The following is a 17,611-nucleotide window of genomic DNA, read 5'->3' as shown; positions in this document are numbered from 1 at the left end:
CTCTGATCCTAATTTTTATGCTTAAATAGCGTCGAATAAGAAATGTAATTTGATTATGTGTAACTTTGACTATTTTCATGTCATGTTAAAATCCGAAATAAATAATATAGGTTAATTATATTAAATCTTAATGGCATAAAATAGTAATTTGTAACAGGATGCCTTTAATCAAATCAACTGCCTGTACCGAGGAACAAAGTTTTGGAAAATGTATGAGTATAAGTATGAAAAGTGGATCCATAAGCATTGGGAACCAGAAAATGAAGTTGGAGGGTAAAAAACCTTTATGTATGTTCTTCAAAATATTTTATTCATATTTAATCCTTGCAGGTTTTCAGATGTAAATGTTGAGCAAGTTAATCTAATTGAACATCCAAATATTGCCAAAATTCCATGGTCCAACTTCACAATTAATGAAGGGGATTGCTTGTTTCTTCCAAAAAGTAAGTTGAATTGTTTTTATTATTGTATTGAAAAAATAAAACATTACATATATGTCATATTTTTTTTAATTTAAACAGTGGCAACTTAAAAACAAAAGTAGCAGTATCAGGTTTTTCCTTTTAGGTTACTATCATCAAGTAAACTCTGATGGCCCAAACAACTTGGCTGTTTCCATACTCTTCGGAAGATTTGATGGAAGAGAGAGTATTGATGTATCCGACTGCACGAAAGACACAGGTGAAAAATTGACTAATGTTTATGAGCCACATTAAAGGTAGAAAATGCCTGGTATATAATTTTAATCGAAACTGCAAAATTAGGCTTTAATAAATTTAACTCCTAATTACTTACAACATATGACATTTAGATTACAAAACTCTGAAGCATTTAAGCGAATTTGAAGTTATGTGGCCTTGGGCAGGTACTGGTGTTATGTCAATGGGGTGGCCAGACCTTGAAGAACATAGCAGGTAAAATCAGCTAAATTGGTTTCAAGTAACTTCACAAATTAGATTGAACCAATTACAAGTGAAGTTATTAAATAAAGATACCTAATTAATCAACATAATTAAAATATCAATAAAATGCGACTAATCTTACATCAAAGATTTCAATTAAAAAGTTTTTAACTGCAGACGGCCTTTAATTGAGTTGTCCAAAAAACTTGAAGCAGTTAATCAAAACATTACGGTGGTTGAACTTGAAGAAATGTGGGGGTTAGTTGATGAGGATGATGGCAAGTTAAGAAGGGGAGATTATGTAAAGGTATTGCTGGAATATATAATTGGTATTGTTAAGTAGACACGCATTGTTGTTGAAAAAGTTGTTGAAAGTGTGTGTTTGTCAATGTAGGCCTACTGATTAAAGTGTATTATAATTCGTTCGGCATGTTTTGAACCTATTTGTATGCCAATACTACAACTTCTGATAATGTACTCTCAAGCAAATACAAGAAAAAATGTTCTTCAGCTAGTGAATGTGATATATTTAATGTTGCCAATTCATCATATTTAAAACCTGGGAATAGATTCAACCATTTACGAATGATCAGTTTGTATATGAAAGCAAATAATAAAAATATGTGTCTCAACATATGCATCAAACAATTACATAGTACATTGAATAATACAGATTTTATATACATAAAAAACAGCAGATGACAAAATTATATAACATATGATTAAAATGTTCTATAGCATCTATTTAGTATGTTCACCCCTATTAAGTAAACTTTATTTGTATTCAGGCTCTTAGTTATCTGGATACCAATGGTGACAAAGAAGTAAGCTTGGAGGAAATTAAATCAGCAACTTGGGAACAGATCCGTACTTACATCAAGGAAGTAAGTCAAAATTAAGTTTAAGATTACATAGGAAATTATAATAATTGATATAGGAAGTATAAAACTACTGCACGCAGAGTTATTATGGCATCCTATATAAATGCAACCAACAGCGAACTGTAGTGGTTACATGTTCTAGTTATGAAGCAAATGTGTAGAAGCAGTTATTCACAAATGTTTTTGCAGGTCTATCCATATGAACCATCAAACTCTTATGATTTCGAGTATTCCTACATATCATATGAAAAGGTGCTTGGTGTGCTGGAATTGGCAATGAAAAGACAAGCATTTTCACGATCATTTTGGATAAAAGTGTATATGAAATATTGTCAAGGAACACATAAATATGGAAATGAGGTGAATGAATGTAACTTTATCCTCGCATGTCTGAAAAACGACGGTCGTTATACACGAGTTATCTGTTTCATACACATCGTGCCAGCTTACTAATTACCAAGTATGTTACTTTGTGTGTGATTGTTTTTTGGGGATTTTTTCATTTTTTTATGTATATGGCTGATAACTTGGACAACCCAATACTGTCCTTTGGTTTATAGCAAAGTTGAATTTAACATTACGATTTTTGAGTACATTTATTAAACCTAATAGGTTGCTTTAAATGTTCAGGATCTAGGTTTATCCGTTCTGCTAATTACATGGTGTATGTTTATATATAAAAATCCATAATCTGAAATAATTATAACATTTATGCATGGATCTACAAAATTTTCTCTATCTTTAGGTTTTTACTGGTCTGGTAAACTCTGAAGACATCAACATTGTATATAGCAATTCTATTACCAAAGAAGTCATTGATAGAGCGCTTAAAAATTGGTTGTACTACTGGCAGCCTCAGTATGCAGACACGACCATTCGTCCTGGAACAAACGTGGATGTGATGAAGCAGGAGTTTGATGAACACGAAGTCCATGAAGATGATGAAACAACTGAACCTTCACAGTTTGACGAAGATGAAAGAATTGTTGATGAGCTTTAAGATGTGTTGGTGCTACCCAATTTTGCTGAGATGTTGTTTTTATTTTGAGAAAAGTATTGTAAGGGCTTGGTGGTCTGCCATGTTCTAGACAGTTTGTCCTGTTCTGTTGCAAAGTAAAAAAAAAGAAACAACTTGGTTTTTTTTTAATATGACAATCGATTAATGTTATTTGGGGCTATAAACTAAATAAAATCATCGGAAAAAGTAAACATAATTGTGACAGACAAAAGATTCTATGCACTATCATCCAGTAGTTGATATAACTGTTCAGTTTAAGCATAGGGTGTTTTAAGTTAGGTAACCAAAAATATATAATTGAATAAGCTTCAACTATCAACACGACCTTTCAAATATGACTGAATGAAAACCTGTAAAACTGCCAACAAAAATACAATTTTATGAAAGATGAAATTATTATTGGCGCTTTTATTCAAACTAATCCTCACTATTTGGTTTCTTATATAAAACAGCACTATAGCAGTGGGATAAGCTAGTAATTTGAAGCTTTAATGAATTACTATACAAGGTTTTAAACACGAGAAGGTTGTAAAAACATGATACAAAACTATATTTTTTATCAAAATGTAGTTTGCATATTAAAATTGCACTCGTAATTAGTTAAAACGTTGCATCTACGACTGTTCACACCTACCATAAAAAAATACGCAACACCTAAAAAACGTTAAAATGTGCTTTTAAAATCTTAAAACAAATAAAACCAGAGCAGTGAACTCAAATACTATTGAATATAAAAGCGGAGTTCTGAAAGCAAAAATTGACTTTTGGAAGACTTAAAATTAAATAAACCAATTCCGCAGTTGGATCATGGTAATAAAAAGTACTTTAGCGCTGACACAAGGATGAATTGTTGAAGAAAGACGTCAGAATCAAGAACTGCAATATGTGCCGCTCTACCAATGACGGTGTTAGCTGTTGCCCGAGCCAAATGGTGGACAACATGGTACCTGGATGACAAGGGAGTTTATTTGGTGTCAATTTTTTAGAGGAAGGGGCAATGTCACCCCATAGTTTCCACTGAGATTGGAATAGACATTTAGACTGATTAATTTAATGAACAAACATATTCTCAGGTATTGAACTTAGATTAAAGCTTTAAAGACACAGATTGATATTTATTGCAGCCTTTTTCATGCATATAAGTAATAAAAAAAGTATATATATATATGAACAATATGCATTTTCATAATTTATTTTATCTCTTATACCAAAACATTACTAACTCTACACTCACCTTCTTAAAGAAACTTTAGCCTCACATAAAGGCTTTAACAAATTTTCCACCATTTCCTGGTAAATGGCACCTGAAAACAAACTCTACATATTATTCTAAATTATACCAAAGTAAAATATAATTACTACAGCAAATCCTAAATTATTAGATTTTAAAAATAGGGGTTAAGATGCTTACTTGGGAGAGTTAAAACTAAAGGTTTATTAACACTTTCGGCGCCAATCTACGTATATATACGTTTAAGTAACAATGGTTCGCGGTGCCATCACACGTATATATACGTTTTACCATTTTTTCATTGTTACGAGTGCCGCGTTGCATTTAAACTAATAGTAAACCACGTATATATACGTATGCTCGATCTAGTCTGCATTGAGACTAAATGCGAACGTCTGCTTTGAGATTACGTTATTTTTGACCAATTAGCTTGTGACTCTGCGATCAGCTGTTTCTGACGATTTCAAGTATATTTACACAATATTACTAGTTTACAATGTTTCACTGCTGCCACTACTGGAATAATTACGGATAATGGTTCAAACTTCAATGATTTAGTGTCTGATCATTACAATTATGATGTTGTGAAGTTTTGTTTTATCCAATTCTTATTCTTACGGCTCTGAAGAAAAGTGAAGTTATGGATACATTGGTAGTGATGTTATACGTCCACACAAACGGGATAACATGGATATGTCACTGTTTCTTGGATTCCTGTTGCTTACTGTTGTATAATTTGCAACTTTCAATTGCAATTCACGGCTTATTTAAAATTTAATAAAATCCAAAATTCGTGCGGCACCCAGTGTCCGATTGTTCAAATTAGTGCGGCGCCGAAAGTGTTAATTGATGAGTAAACTGCCTACAATTTCTAGCTATATAGTTCCCCATATGCACAGAATATTCCTAATGTGAAGTTATTACTACCTTGAAGACAAAACTGAATGTCAGTCAACTAAATACCCACTTCGTAAAATAATGAACCCAGAAGTCACGACCTCAGGGGTTTAGAAGCACTAAGCTATATTACATCTAAAAGCTTTGCATTTCGATCTAAAACCCCATAAGTTGAAAAATATGTCAATATAACACTACTTTAATTAAACTTTATAACAATAACCTTGATTCTTGTCTTTAAATGCTGATGTACAATGCTCAATCCTCGCTGAATGACTTGGCACATATCGATCATTGGCAGAAGCAACTAACAACACATTCTTGAAATACTCCAACCCTGGGTGGGAGAAATAATGACACATGAGCTGAATAGTAAAGTAAAAATATATTCTAATTTAAACAGAACTGCTTCATGACCTCTCAAAAATAATTCAAATTACATGCTTAACAGCCAATGGTTGGGAAAAGCTGTTTTACCTTAAATATTCGTAATATTGATGACATACCTGGCTTTTTACTTAGTTGGTACATGAAAGAATCTTTGAGGTTAAGTTTATCCTTGATACCAAGTTGCAAAAGACATTCAGATTTTTTCCATTTTTGAATAAGCCATAAACCTGAAACAAACTTCAAACATTAGTTGATTTACAATGTAAGTTTGAAAAAATGCATGGGGTATCTCACGATACTGGTTTATGTTTAGGTTTAAACTTAAAAAGTGCAGCTTGACAGAAAATACAAGGTTGCTAGCGAATATAGACCAGCCATAAAAAGATAGCTTGACAGTGTGCACAAAGTTCATAACTGTGGTTAAACCCATAAATTAACCAGCTATGCCTGCATGCAGCATTACAGTGAGGACGGGGTCTTTAACACTTACCTGTATTAACTAATGTGCTGTTGTTAAACACAGTCCCACAATGAGGTGTGGAGAAAGTGAGGAAAGTTTGGAATCGATCACGAAGATGATGTAATCGTTTGTGGGAGATTGCTGACCTGATGAGGACTCCACCGAGAGAGTGACCAACAAAACTAAAATAACACAAGCATGTATTTTGAATACTCAGGTGCATTGCAAACAATATGTCAATTGGGGTTGACTGATAGTGGGGATACAGCAGGCTTCACTTGTTTTTTGTCATTTCGTCTTTTTTTTCTTGACCATTTAACTAAGTTTAACATAAGCTTTCAATACCAACCTGATAAGCTTGGGGTCGGCCTTGGTATAATAATGAGAGCGAATATGTTGAAGTATTTCATCCACAAGCTTCTCAGTCATTAAGTTGATGTCGGCGTACGTGTCATCTTCGTTTGCCTGCAACAAAAATATCCAGATTTACTTTTGTACATTTATCACATGCACATACTTCTGCATTCACAAAAATTGAAAAAATTATGTTGTGTAAATGACTTTATTATTATTACTGTTAAAACTTTATACTTTTAATCAAAAAGGCGAATAGGTTTCTCACCTCTGACATTAAAAAGTCGCAAGTGCCTTCACTTTGTCCATTTTCCTTACAAGTTGAACTGAATCCAAGTTGAAGGTAAGTTCTTACAAGACGCAAGTCATTGCTGGTGCCTGTGTAACCACAACTTAAATAAACATACATTTACTGCAAGTTTTACTATATACAAACACAGATTAGTAGTGAAAGTATGAATTAAACTTTAGTTACATAAAGTTCTGCATTTTTTTAAATATTAGTTCATAAAATAAAAAAAAAAATTAGCATGAAAAACACTGTGAATTACATTAGTAAAGAAAAACAGCTTTACCATCAAGTCCATGAACCATAACAATCAAGTGAGTTCTTTCCTTCCTGTACGGTGTATATCGATTATTCAGGACAAGATATGGGGATAAAGTAAGTGGGGATGGGAGAGTACAATAAAGTTCACCATCAAAACTTAAAAGTTTTAGGAGCTTGCTTCTCTCTAAGAGATACCTATTGTTGGGAAGTAAAATGATATTTTATTAGGGTATGTTCGTCTAATACTTTATAGGTTGTGTTATAAAGTTTTTTTTATTTGCGTTAAGTCCTTGGGCGAGTCATGTCATGGGACCTGCGATTTATGGCAGAGTTTTCCCATTACTTTTAAGTTGTTTTTAATAGAATTTTTTAGTACAAATGTTCAAAAAACAAATTTGAAAATATGGGTTTGATGATGAAACAAAAAAATTGATAAAATATTTTTATGTGGTTTTACTTAAAAATGCAAATATTTTTACAAGTTCTTACTAACTTTTCTCTACAATTTTGTTCCAGTGGTGTCATGTATTTGGTTTCTTTCTTCCATAAATCAGGAGTTGGCAATTTCTAAAAATCATTAATCAATCCTTTACCGGTGATTTGAAACTCGGGGTAATTGCTTGAAAATACCACATATTGTTACTATATGTTACTAAAGCAATAAAATTAAAGCAAAATGCGAAGAAACATTGTCACATTGATACAATGCTCTTAAGACTAACCTTTGGATTCTTTTCAATAACTTCATTTCCATTAACTGCCTGTAAAAACTCTTCTAAAGATTCGGTTTCTGTTAAAAAAATAACATTTTAACTGGGAATGTTAAAACACAAATACCACATAATAAAATCCTCCAAAAAATGATTTAAATTTCAAGTTTATCAAATTAAAATGCAGTTGCGATATCTAGTTCTTTGTTTTGAGTTTGGTGTTTTAACCTTTTCGTCCTTTTTATCCGCCTGATTTAAACGTGTCTAAACTAGCAAAATAATCTAAAGTTGCAGTATATATATACCCAGCCAGAAAAAATGCCCATTTATATAACATTAGGCACCTGGTATTAAAAACAAACCTGTGATTTCGAGCGTAGAGTTTGTTATGACCATTGTATGGTCACTTGGATGAAAGGTTCTGGGTTGGGCAGCATGACCTACTTGTATATCCTCTGGTTCATCTACAGGACTTAACAAAGTTGAAGTGGCAGTGGTGGAATTCAGATGGGTGAGGTCACTGGAATGGTAAATGCATTTTAATTGCAATTATAAAAAGTTGAAACAGTTTTTTCAAGATACTTTTATCACTAGCTTAAACATGTTACTGCAGTCACTGGAATGCTAAACATATTTTGATTGCAGTTTAAAAAGTAACCATTTGTTCTAAGATACTTACCATTACTGTTTACCACAGGTTAAACTGTTACTACAGTGCAAGTACAAGCCTAACATTAGGATTATTAAAGTTTAATCTTCAAATCATGTGTAAAAATTGGCTTTGAAATTAAAAAATAAATTATTAAAGTTTGAGGTGCATTTGTGTTTGAGCACTGAAGTTGTCAACCCTGACTGTTAATAATTTATATTTTCTTGTATTTAGAGGATACTATAGACAACTTTGCAGGTAGTATTAGAGCAACATAATTGTGGCAATAAATTGATAATGCAATAAGTCTTTGACAGTGAAGTTCTGCAGGAGGGGTAGTAAATAAGTGACAACTGCCACCTCCACTATTGATTTACAAGGGTAGTCTTGAATGTAGCATACCACAGTGATGTAACATAATAGTGTTGACATTCAGAAAGAAATACAATAGCTTGGTGGATCTTACACATGAAGTAATGTTATTACACCAAGCTTACAGAGAAACATACTGTGTCATTGTAAAACAAGGAACATTAATATATAATCAATATAATAATCCCAAAGGTTTAAATCCAGAATAAGAGCGAAAGCAGTGAACCTTGTAAATAAAAGAGCTTAGTTGTTCACGAGGTATTATACCTAGGCCTCATTCAACCTTAAGACCTTAATGCCTGTATTAAAAAGGTTCTTTAAAAAAACTGATTTAAATTTTTACAATGTTTTTTTAAAAGACATTTTTAATAAATCATGTAACCTTTTTACCATTTTTTAGTTTCTTTTACAATATAATTTTAATTCTTAAAGTTTTGTTAATTATTAGCAGTTTTTAGTTTCATTTGGTGTATATGTGTATTCATATCTTGAATTATTTCACACTTTATTGAATGGACGGAAACGCACCTGACACCAAATGCATTGACAACATCTCCATGGGTGGCAGTACGTCTCAATGTATCGGCTGCATCCACGTAACCAGGTCCGAGAAATTTCGTGAGACCTGATGAACAGGAGTTTGATTTGACGAGGGAGATTTTATTCCCTTCCAATGCTCCGTTGCTCTGTATAATTGGATAATGAATATGATGGTAGATTTTAGGTTATATAAACTGAAATATGCTATCCAGATGTTAAATTGTATTTTATTGGCTATAAAGGTTAAAAGCCAGGCTTATTTGACATTAAATATTTATTTTCAGGCTGTAAAAATGCTTTAATAATAATGCTTTCGAAATACAATTTTAAAATACAATTTGAACATATTTTATTTTTGATAATGTGGAAAATCCCACCTTAAAACTTGGTAGCTCACTAGGTTCTTCCTGCAAATCCGTAAAGCCGGATTTAGAAAACATCTGCTCATAGTCAAGTGTAGTAAGAGCGGCTTCTTTCCCATTTACCCTGTAAGAATACAAAACTATAAAATGCAGTACATGGAATACAAAAACTGAAACAATAAATTACAAAAAAAAAGAAAATTATTGAAAAATAAAGAGTTTGTTTTACAAGCAAAACAAAACTGTTAAAGTTGTTAGCACTTACAAGTTGGGTTTTTGAGGTAGTGGTACTGATGCTTCAACAGCTGGTTCTGCAAACAAAATCTTAATCAAATTGTAATGTTATGGGGTTTAAATTATTGAATTTAAAATTACCAATTTCGCCGTAAAAAGTTTCTTCAAAGATGATTGGGAAAGTTTCAACTGAACCGTCATTATCAGGACTTTCAACTGATAGTGGGGGTATGTTGTTGTAGTAGGGGGAAGCACGGATATTACCAGCTATCCTGGTGTACATGGATGTTCTGTGGGGGCGGAAAATTAAGATTAGGGGCTTATAGAAAAAGTGGAATTTATTGCATGCAATTTATGACTTAATTGATAGAATCATGAAAAATCAAATGGTATATTAAATTTACCATTAACGGCCATGGAGAGTATAGAAACAGAATTAAACATAGAATGGGACTTGTATCATATACAATATACAAACAATGGGCTGTTCTATGAAATTTCCTTTTGATTTTACAGAAAATGATAGACCCCAAAAGAATTTATGGATAAAAATAATCATATATTTGCATGTTGAGCTAACCTTTCTTCATTGCAGTTGGACAGTTTGGGGTTTTTAAGCAAGAAAAACAGAGACTTGAATCTCTCCAGTCTGTTTTCGTGGTGGGTGATGGACAAGTGCTTCAAGACCTTTGTGTAATTAAATACAGTGTTATTTTTGGATCAGTCTTGTTTGTTTAAGCCTACGTGTTTTCAACATATACTTTACCAGGTGTAAGTAGACAATTTAAAATGACATCAATTGTGGGCAAAGTTTTGTAACAATTAAAGCAGTGTATGAATTAAAACTTACTGTATTTGCTATTGTTAATTAAAGTAAATTGCTGTTTGTAAAAAATTTACAGAATTAAAAAAAAATATTACACAAATAATGCATTGAATACCAGTTGCAAGCACAATAATGAATTATGATACAATACTGAATTGACTGATTGATGAAAACAATGATAAGATGAATGATTACCGCGTTCTTTGACATTATCATTAAAAAGCCTTTGTGGCATTTTAAAATATTCTACAGTGCCTCACAACAATAGCTAACCACAGCTAGAAATAGTCAGAAAACTCAGCAAACCCTAATGCCCAAATCGAATGAATTATTCATGCATCTCACGCTAAAGGAGGTAATTAGGCATTAACATACATGGCGGTTGAGACATACAACATCCAACACGTGAGACCAAAGTGCAAGCAGCGATGAACATGCTGAAGCAAGGTTCATGTTAGCCTGATTTACAACATCATCAGCGCATGTTAAGCTCTGTGGAAACAAAGGAAAGATTTGGTGTGACTCATTAATGAGGTGAGTAATTGTCTGTAGACTTGTAGAGTGGGGCAACTGCAGGTGTGCAGTATGGCAACTTTAACACTGCAGCGTTGATTAAGGTTACTAGAAATTTCATTTTTGATAAGCAATCAACAAAAGCCCAATTTCTGCAAATGATGGGAGGGAGAGATTCTGATTTATTTTGAAAACAATGGCAGTTTTTGTTGTTCAAACCTTGAGAGAAGTGAGCGTTCCTTCAATTTTTTTCTTCATGCTGTTGAAATCTAATGAAAATGAATAACATTGTAAAAATTAAACTAACATACAAAATGCCAATCATAATATGTCTGTGCAGGGTTTGACGTAAAATGTTTGTCATATGAGCAATCTCATGTTCGATGACTAATGTCACGTAATACTATGCATACTACACAATAATTATTCAAGAATGCTTACTATAAAAACAAACCATACAAAATGTGCATTTATATACAAAAATTAAATTTCAGGCTCACTGTTATTCATAGATTTAAATATCAATTAATTTTGAACACACAATGGAATTTATTATCAAAACATTCATGCTTACTCTGGCTCTTTGCCTCTCTTGGCACAGTCTCAAGAAGATGGTTGAAGTATTCTTGAAGGCAAGTATAGATAGACAGGATGGTTTGAATAAGATTTCGGTGGACTTCTTCGTGATTTAAAGATGGCGTCTGCGTACGATATAAGACCGTGCGGTTACTCATACTTGCATGGTAAGTGTTTGCAGTTAGTCTGGTGTTTATTATTTCCTTGAGCAAATTTTAACATTTCCTCGAAATTTGTGTGTGTTATTGTAGGGCCTACACTACATAGTGTATACAATAGTACGTATATAATATTTGATGCCAACTATAGAATACACCAACACACAGTCACTTTTAATACAAAGCAGATTGGGCAAAACAAAAAAATATTATTTATCTGTAGACATATTGTTACTTTGACATTAACACATACACAAGCAATGGTTACAGCTTTGGAAGGTAAAACAGTAAATCTGTTCTTTATTACTAGCGTGAGTGAATTGGCTAAGCTGTTTCTATAATAATAAGATAATCAATGATAACTAATAAGATAAATTAGACAACATGCTCCCTCAAGGGAAACAACAACTTATTCATATCCTATGTTTGGTTAGTAAAATATTACTGTTACATAAACAACACAATATTCTTAACATTTGTAAACTTTCCACGCAAATAAGCTACAAACATTGAATTGGATACATTAGCTTATCTGCATTGCCAATCCATAAAATTAAAAGCCTTTTCACCACAAATTGGTATCACTATCAAAGGCTAAAAATAGCAAAATTTTAAAAACTTGGATATTTTATCATTTGATCACGGACAGTTTAATCAATATTATTGATAGCTCAAGTGGCCTTCACCCACCTGTGAAGTGGAAGGTCGAAACAGAATGGTTTCCAATGTTACTGGTTGAGTGGGAGAAGCACCAGGTTTTGTGGCCGTACTTAACATTCTGAAGAGTAAAACAAAACTGCTGTTTTATAAAAGGTTGTTACAAAGGTTTAAAACCTAAAACTGTTGGGGTAAACTAAACCAGTGCAAGAATATTCAGTTTATATATATATATAGCAATCTCCAAATGGGTTCAATGAGTTATATATATACTAATCCAGTAATCAATGATATGATTACTTAACATTTAAAATCATTAAAACAAATGGATGTGGGCCTACGGGAAATTACCATCAAAATATTACACTCAGCAGCAGTTTCCAAGTAACTATAGCGCATATAATATAGACAAGTTCAAAGTTGTAAGTTACTTACGTTGTCAATGGTTGGTGCAACGCAACCACAGATGCGTGGACAGATAACTCAACACCAGCCATAAAGCAGTAATCAAATATAACCTGGGAACAAAATTTAAATAACATTACTGATTGTGAAGTTATGCGAGACTGCATTACGACTGCTCTTAGTATATAAGAACATGTGTTATATAACATATGTATTGGAAAAGGAGTTATGGAGAAAATCATTACCATTGTATAAGCATGAAGGCCATGTACATGATCAACGTGAAGGTCAACATGACGCTTACTAACTTCTTCAAAATTATCTTCAAAATTGTCACATCTAATTAAAAATAGAAAATTATGAAAATATAAAATGGTTTTCTTATAATCAACAACAGAGGCAAGCAATTACATTGTATATAATATTCTGAGCTACATGCTTCAATAGTTCTATTAAACTTACAGGTTATCTGATGAACAAAACCACAAGCCAAGCTTCAGTCGATATTTTATCGACTTGAGACATTCTTCAATCTAAAATTAATAAAGATTAAATGGTAATCCACAAGATCACCATTAATGCAATCAACAGAATTTTAATAGAGTTGTGAAATTTAACGTGCGATGCTATTATTTTAAATGTTAAAACAATATTAAGGTTTAAATATAGTGAAGTATTTAGATTTTTCTTACATTTTGGCTGTCAATGAGTTTATGGAGTCTGAACAGAAAGGTATGACACAGGTTTATTTCCTCTTTCTTGTAGAGCACACGCACTGTCTTCGATACAGCTCCATTTAAACGGAGTCTAAAATAAGTCACAGTTATGAGTCACATAATGGTGCAATTTCAAGAATGTGTATGTATGTTCCATATAGACATAGAGATGATGTAACTTTAATGTATCATGATGGTATCCTACATTGTCCTAATATTTATGCAATATACTCCTGCTGTTCTGCAACTACAGCAGGAAACCACTAAAGGCAGTTTTGTCTTAAACTTTCTTACATTGTTAACTATAGACAAAGCTAGAAACCTTAGGTGTATATCAACAATGTTTTATCAATATTGCAGAAGACAGAACTTATACAATTTTAAACTTATGGTTTTATTATACAAACTCTAAGTTAGACATTAGGAAATAGGGAAACATCAATAATAAGTAATAAGTATATTGTATATACCTCGGTGAGGTTCCACTCTTTGCCTTGTTTTTTAAAAGATGGACTTCTAATTTTGAGTTGTTTAATCCTGGTTCAATAAGGTCCAATGTCAAGTGGTAAAACCTATTAGACAGTCAAAAAATTATGATTTATTGCGACAAAAAGCATTACGCACTTGAACTTTTACGAACCACTTACCCTCTTTGGAAAATGTCGATGTTATAAAATTTGCCAACGTCTACGGCAATCTCTACAGTGGCTTGCAGGTCTTCAACCATTATGCAGACTTCCTATTACCTGACGTCCATCTAAGTTATTCTTCAGAAGACAGAACCATCACAGTTCGAGTTCACACTACAGACCAACTACGAGCTTTACTTTGCAGAGAATAACCGTCTCTCCTTATCTCTCCCACTCTCGCGCAAAAATAACAGCGAAGAAGGCGCGAACAAAAATAGGAAGACTATTTTTAATGCAGAAAGCGAAGCTATTTTTAATGCCAAAAAATAGTTACTTAAATAAATTTTACCACAATTTTAAATCTGCTAATTGGTGATTATACCTTTTCTAAGGAAAAATATACTAAGCAAAAACAAACCATCAGTGGTTAAAAAAACAACACGCCGGTAGGTGGCGAAAGAAATCTATAGTGACAGAAGCGATTACAATGTGTTTTTCATTTAAAGTGGTAATGATAGTATTTTTCGTATAACATTCAAGCATTAGAAGTAGAAAAGAAAACAAACAAAATATGGAAAGTGAATCAAATTTTAAATTTGATTTATTTAAAATGCCATTTTAGGGTAATAAGATTTTAAGATACCAGGTTGGCTTGTATTTGAGATTAGAGGGGTCAAGAATTTTGTTTACTATTATTAAAAATAGCTTTGGTTTAAACGGATCACGGGGGACAAGAGGAACACAGCGTTTGAATTTTTCCAAGATAAAAATGAACGTTTGTTTCTGTTACCATGAGATTTAGACAAGTGTAATGCGTTACCACTTACAACATGAACTTTACTAAAAGGGTGTAAAGGGAATTTTTACCAGATAGTTAAAGTATAAATGTTATGCTTATGCAGCTCAGCAATTGTATTTAAGATTGTAGTTTTGCCTTTATTTTATGCTGTTGGTCATTTCAATAAGTCTGTTGATGTGCATAAATAGAGAAACTAAAATAAATTATTTTATTGATTACTCTTAATTTCAGTAACTGGACATTTTTGATAGTTATATATATATATGTCAATATGTGTGTGTGTCTTAAAATGTTTCATGGGTCTTACTGATATTATTTATTTTTGGGGGGGGGGGGATTTGTAAAGCCACTTGGAAACTGCACATATTACTACGTTGTACAATACAGTTTATGATGTTTGCGCCATAAGTATTAGTCGGATTGGATAGATACCAGTCTGCAGTGTTTGGCAGTTCCTGACGAGATTTCGTGCCTGCAAGGCGTTTTTTTTTCATGTGTGTACTATAATTAAAGACGTGCCATGTTAGGAAATCTTACTTCGAAACATAATTGGTAAAATGGAAATGCTCCCAATTTCACTGATTCTGAAAAATTTCATCCGCGTTCAGGTCCTAATATTTAATACTGCCCTGTTAAACCATAATAAATCATCGCCAAACTGCACAAAAATGTTATATTAAACGAAAATTCCCACAAAAAAAATCTGAAAAGTTATTTCTTGTACAAAAAAATGAATATGCATCACAAATCAAAATTACTCTGTTTGTTACAAAATAATAGTGATTGATTCAATACATCATTACAGGCATAAACATAGTGTATTTTAAAGGACAATTTTGAATCGTTTTAACACAGAATACACATTTATTTCAATTTAATAAAAAAATTACAGTCTCAAAATTAGTTATATAGGCCTATACAACTAAGAAACAAAATTCTATGATATTTTTACTTTACTGTAATACATTTATATATATGCTTGCTTCGCAAAGGATTTTAATTTGGTCAAAATTCGTTTCAAAGTTAAGTAACTTCTCACATGCAATTATAGTAAATTTGTTCACACAGGCGATAAACATCGTATTTTGTTTTGTGACACTCAAAAGAACTATGCCATTACATGCATGACATCATATCAGAAAATGTCATATTCCGCTGACTCGATACTGGGCTTTATAAAAAGCTAACTTCTACTTTTAAAAGGCTTCAAAATACTATGACATATAATATACATTTTATTTATACATAATATATATATAACCCTTTGTTGGTTACAGAATTTTCTAATAAACAAACTGCAAAAAAGGTATAACAATGCCTGGTCGTATGAATAACTCAAGGGAAACTTACAGCTCAAGGGAAATATATAACCCGAGGGAATCCTACAGCTCAAGGGAAACTTATACCCCAAGAGAAACTTATGACTACCAGAGTCGCAAGCCTTCCAATGACAACTGCTTCATCTGTGACAAGTCAGGTCACTGGGCTCGTGAATGTCCCGAATCGGATGAGCAGCAGAGAGAATATGCTCCGAGGACCCGTGGAGGATTCCGGGGAAGAGGGAGAGGACGGGGCAGGGGTCGTGGAAGTTATGGGGGTTACGGGGGTTATGGAGGTTATGGAACACGACAGCGTGATGCTGGTATGTCATATGTATCAATTTAATTCTTTAACGGTATATAGATTAAAGACAATGGACTTAGGAGTTAAACTCTGAAATGATAAATGTTTATTTTAAAAGTTTTGAACGACATAAACATGCTGGCAAAAGCATGAATATTTTTTTCTTGTTACAATATTAGCTTTTAGTTAGGAAATAGACTGATTATCGCACTATCACCAATGTATAGGATTTATTTTAAGACTGTAAGATGTCTGTAAGATAGGCTACTAACAACACTATGAAAGAATTTTTATCGTAATCAAAAATAATTCCAGATGTTTGCTACAAATGTGGAACCCCTGGTCACTTTGCAAGAGAATGCCCAAGTGAGTACAACATTCAAAGTTATGGTTGGAAACATTATATGATGTATGTATAATATATATCATGGGTGCCAATCCTGGGTATTTAGGTATTCGGGTATGCGGCGCATTACCGCGCATACCCTAGTATTTTTTATGAGTATGCAGCATACCCAGTTTCCAATGCTTAAGTCATCCAGCTGTCTCTTTCTAATCACTAAAACAAGAGATTATTACGTTGCCTTTATGTGCGTACAAAATATTTATTGCAGACAGGCGCGCACTGGCGTAAAGTTACGGGGTTGCAGGGTTGCCTGGCAACCCTTTGATTTTCTCCATACTAATAATGCGTAAGGAATTACGTTCGACCAAACGAAGACGCCATTATTACTGCGAACAAACTTCGTTTACGTTCGTTAAAATATGTCAATACCGATGCGTCATTCACGACACAAACGCATTCAACTGGTATTTAAACTCCTGTTTGCTAAATAATTCACGTGTGAATCGCTATTGTGACGTCAGTAATCAACGTGTGAATCGCTATTATGTCGTAATCAATTGCCAGGTTCAAACAACCGCTATTATGATGCAATGAATCCACGTGTGAATCCCTACTATTTCGTAATAAATATGCTGCTTGCCTGAGGAAAACATTGCATATAAATATAAAGCAGTGTTGGAAACGTTTTAGGCAGTTTATTTCCGCGATATTTTGTTCTGGAAACCTACTATTTCCGACGGACGGGTCTTCGTTTGTAAGATAACCACACACTCGTGCGGGCTTGACGAAAGGCGCATGCGACATAGCTACTGT

At 33.0% G+C, this 17,611-nt stretch overlaps 3 protein-coding genes across 5 annotated transcripts in view; 2 read left to right on the top strand and 1 right to left on the bottom strand.

Moving 5' to 3' along the window:
* LOC100179341 overlaps positions 1 to 2,927 on the top strand; it is a 4,198-nt gene extending 1,271 nt beyond the window's left edge. The window contains exons 4-11 of the mRNA XM_002131332.3: positions 158 to 273; positions 331 to 443; positions 568 to 681; positions 812 to 914; positions 1,080 to 1,209; positions 1,691 to 1,786; positions 1,973 to 2,143; positions 2,529 to 2,927. Coding sequence (XP_002131368.1) covers positions 158 to 273; positions 331 to 443; positions 568 to 681; positions 812 to 914; positions 1,080 to 1,209; positions 1,691 to 1,786; positions 1,973 to 2,143; positions 2,529 to 2,783 — 1,098 coding nt within the window. The 3' untranslated portion in view covers positions 2,784 to 2,927. The remainder of the gene's footprint in view (positions 1 to 157; positions 274 to 330; positions 444 to 567; positions 682 to 811; positions 915 to 1,079; positions 1,210 to 1,690; positions 1,787 to 1,972; positions 2,144 to 2,528) is intronic.
* A 267-nt stretch (positions 2,928 to 3,194) lies between these two features.
* LOC100181660 (protein FAM135B-like) lies at positions 3,195 to 14,285 on the bottom strand. 2 transcript variants are annotated; one of them, XM_002131252.4, is made up of 26 exons: positions 14,049 to 14,285; positions 13,872 to 13,973; positions 13,378 to 13,492; positions 13,148 to 13,218; positions 12,931 to 13,024; positions 12,716 to 12,798; positions 12,314 to 12,401; positions 11,464 to 11,590; positions 11,109 to 11,158; positions 10,752 to 10,868; positions 10,131 to 10,237; positions 9,692 to 9,840; positions 9,582 to 9,627; positions 9,332 to 9,440; positions 8,943 to 9,100; positions 7,756 to 7,913; positions 7,406 to 7,473; positions 7,177 to 7,250; positions 6,709 to 6,878; positions 6,402 to 6,511; positions 6,129 to 6,244; positions 5,810 to 5,961; positions 5,436 to 5,546; positions 5,153 to 5,266; positions 4,036 to 4,105; positions 3,195 to 3,748 (listed from the first exon to the last, which is right to left on the bottom strand). In XM_002131252.4, exons 1-26 carry the CDS (start codon positions 14,126 to 14,128, stop codon positions 3,607 to 3,609), a joined length of 2,781 nt encoding a protein of 926 aa, XP_002131288.1. In that variant the 5' UTR covers positions 14,129 to 14,285; the 3' UTR covers positions 3,195 to 3,606. The 2 variants fall into 2 exon arrangements, with proteins under 2 accessions (XP_002131288.1, XP_026694372.1); XM_026838571.1 differs by having other exon boundaries at positions 3,201 to 3,748; positions 5,138 to 5,266.
* Positions 14,286 to 16,104: 1,819 nt separating this feature from the next.
* The window catches only part of LOC100184036 (cellular nucleic acid-binding protein), a 4,548-nt gene continuing 3,041 nt past the window's right edge, over positions 16,105 to 17,611 (top strand). Inside the window, exons 1-2 of one of the 2 annotated variants that reach the window (XM_002131185.4) lie at positions 16,105 to 16,471; positions 16,768 to 16,818. In XM_002131185.4, the coding sequence (XP_002131221.1) occupies positions 16,144 to 16,471; positions 16,768 to 16,818 (379 nt within the window). In that variant the 5' untranslated portion in view covers positions 16,105 to 16,143. The remainder of the gene's footprint in view (positions 16,472 to 16,767; positions 16,819 to 17,611) is intronic. The other variant, XM_009863126.3, reaches the window with a different exon arrangement.

The sequence above is a fragment of the Ciona intestinalis genome, unplaced genomic scaffold, assembly GCF_000224145.3.
Source record: "Ciona intestinalis unplaced genomic scaffold, KH HT000098.2, whole genome shotgun sequence".
Lineage (NCBI taxonomy): Eukaryota > Metazoa > Chordata > Ascidiacea > Phlebobranchia > Cionidae > Ciona > Ciona intestinalis.
Note: the sequence above shows the minus strand (reverse complement) of the source record. Positions and strands in the feature narration are given on the sequence as shown.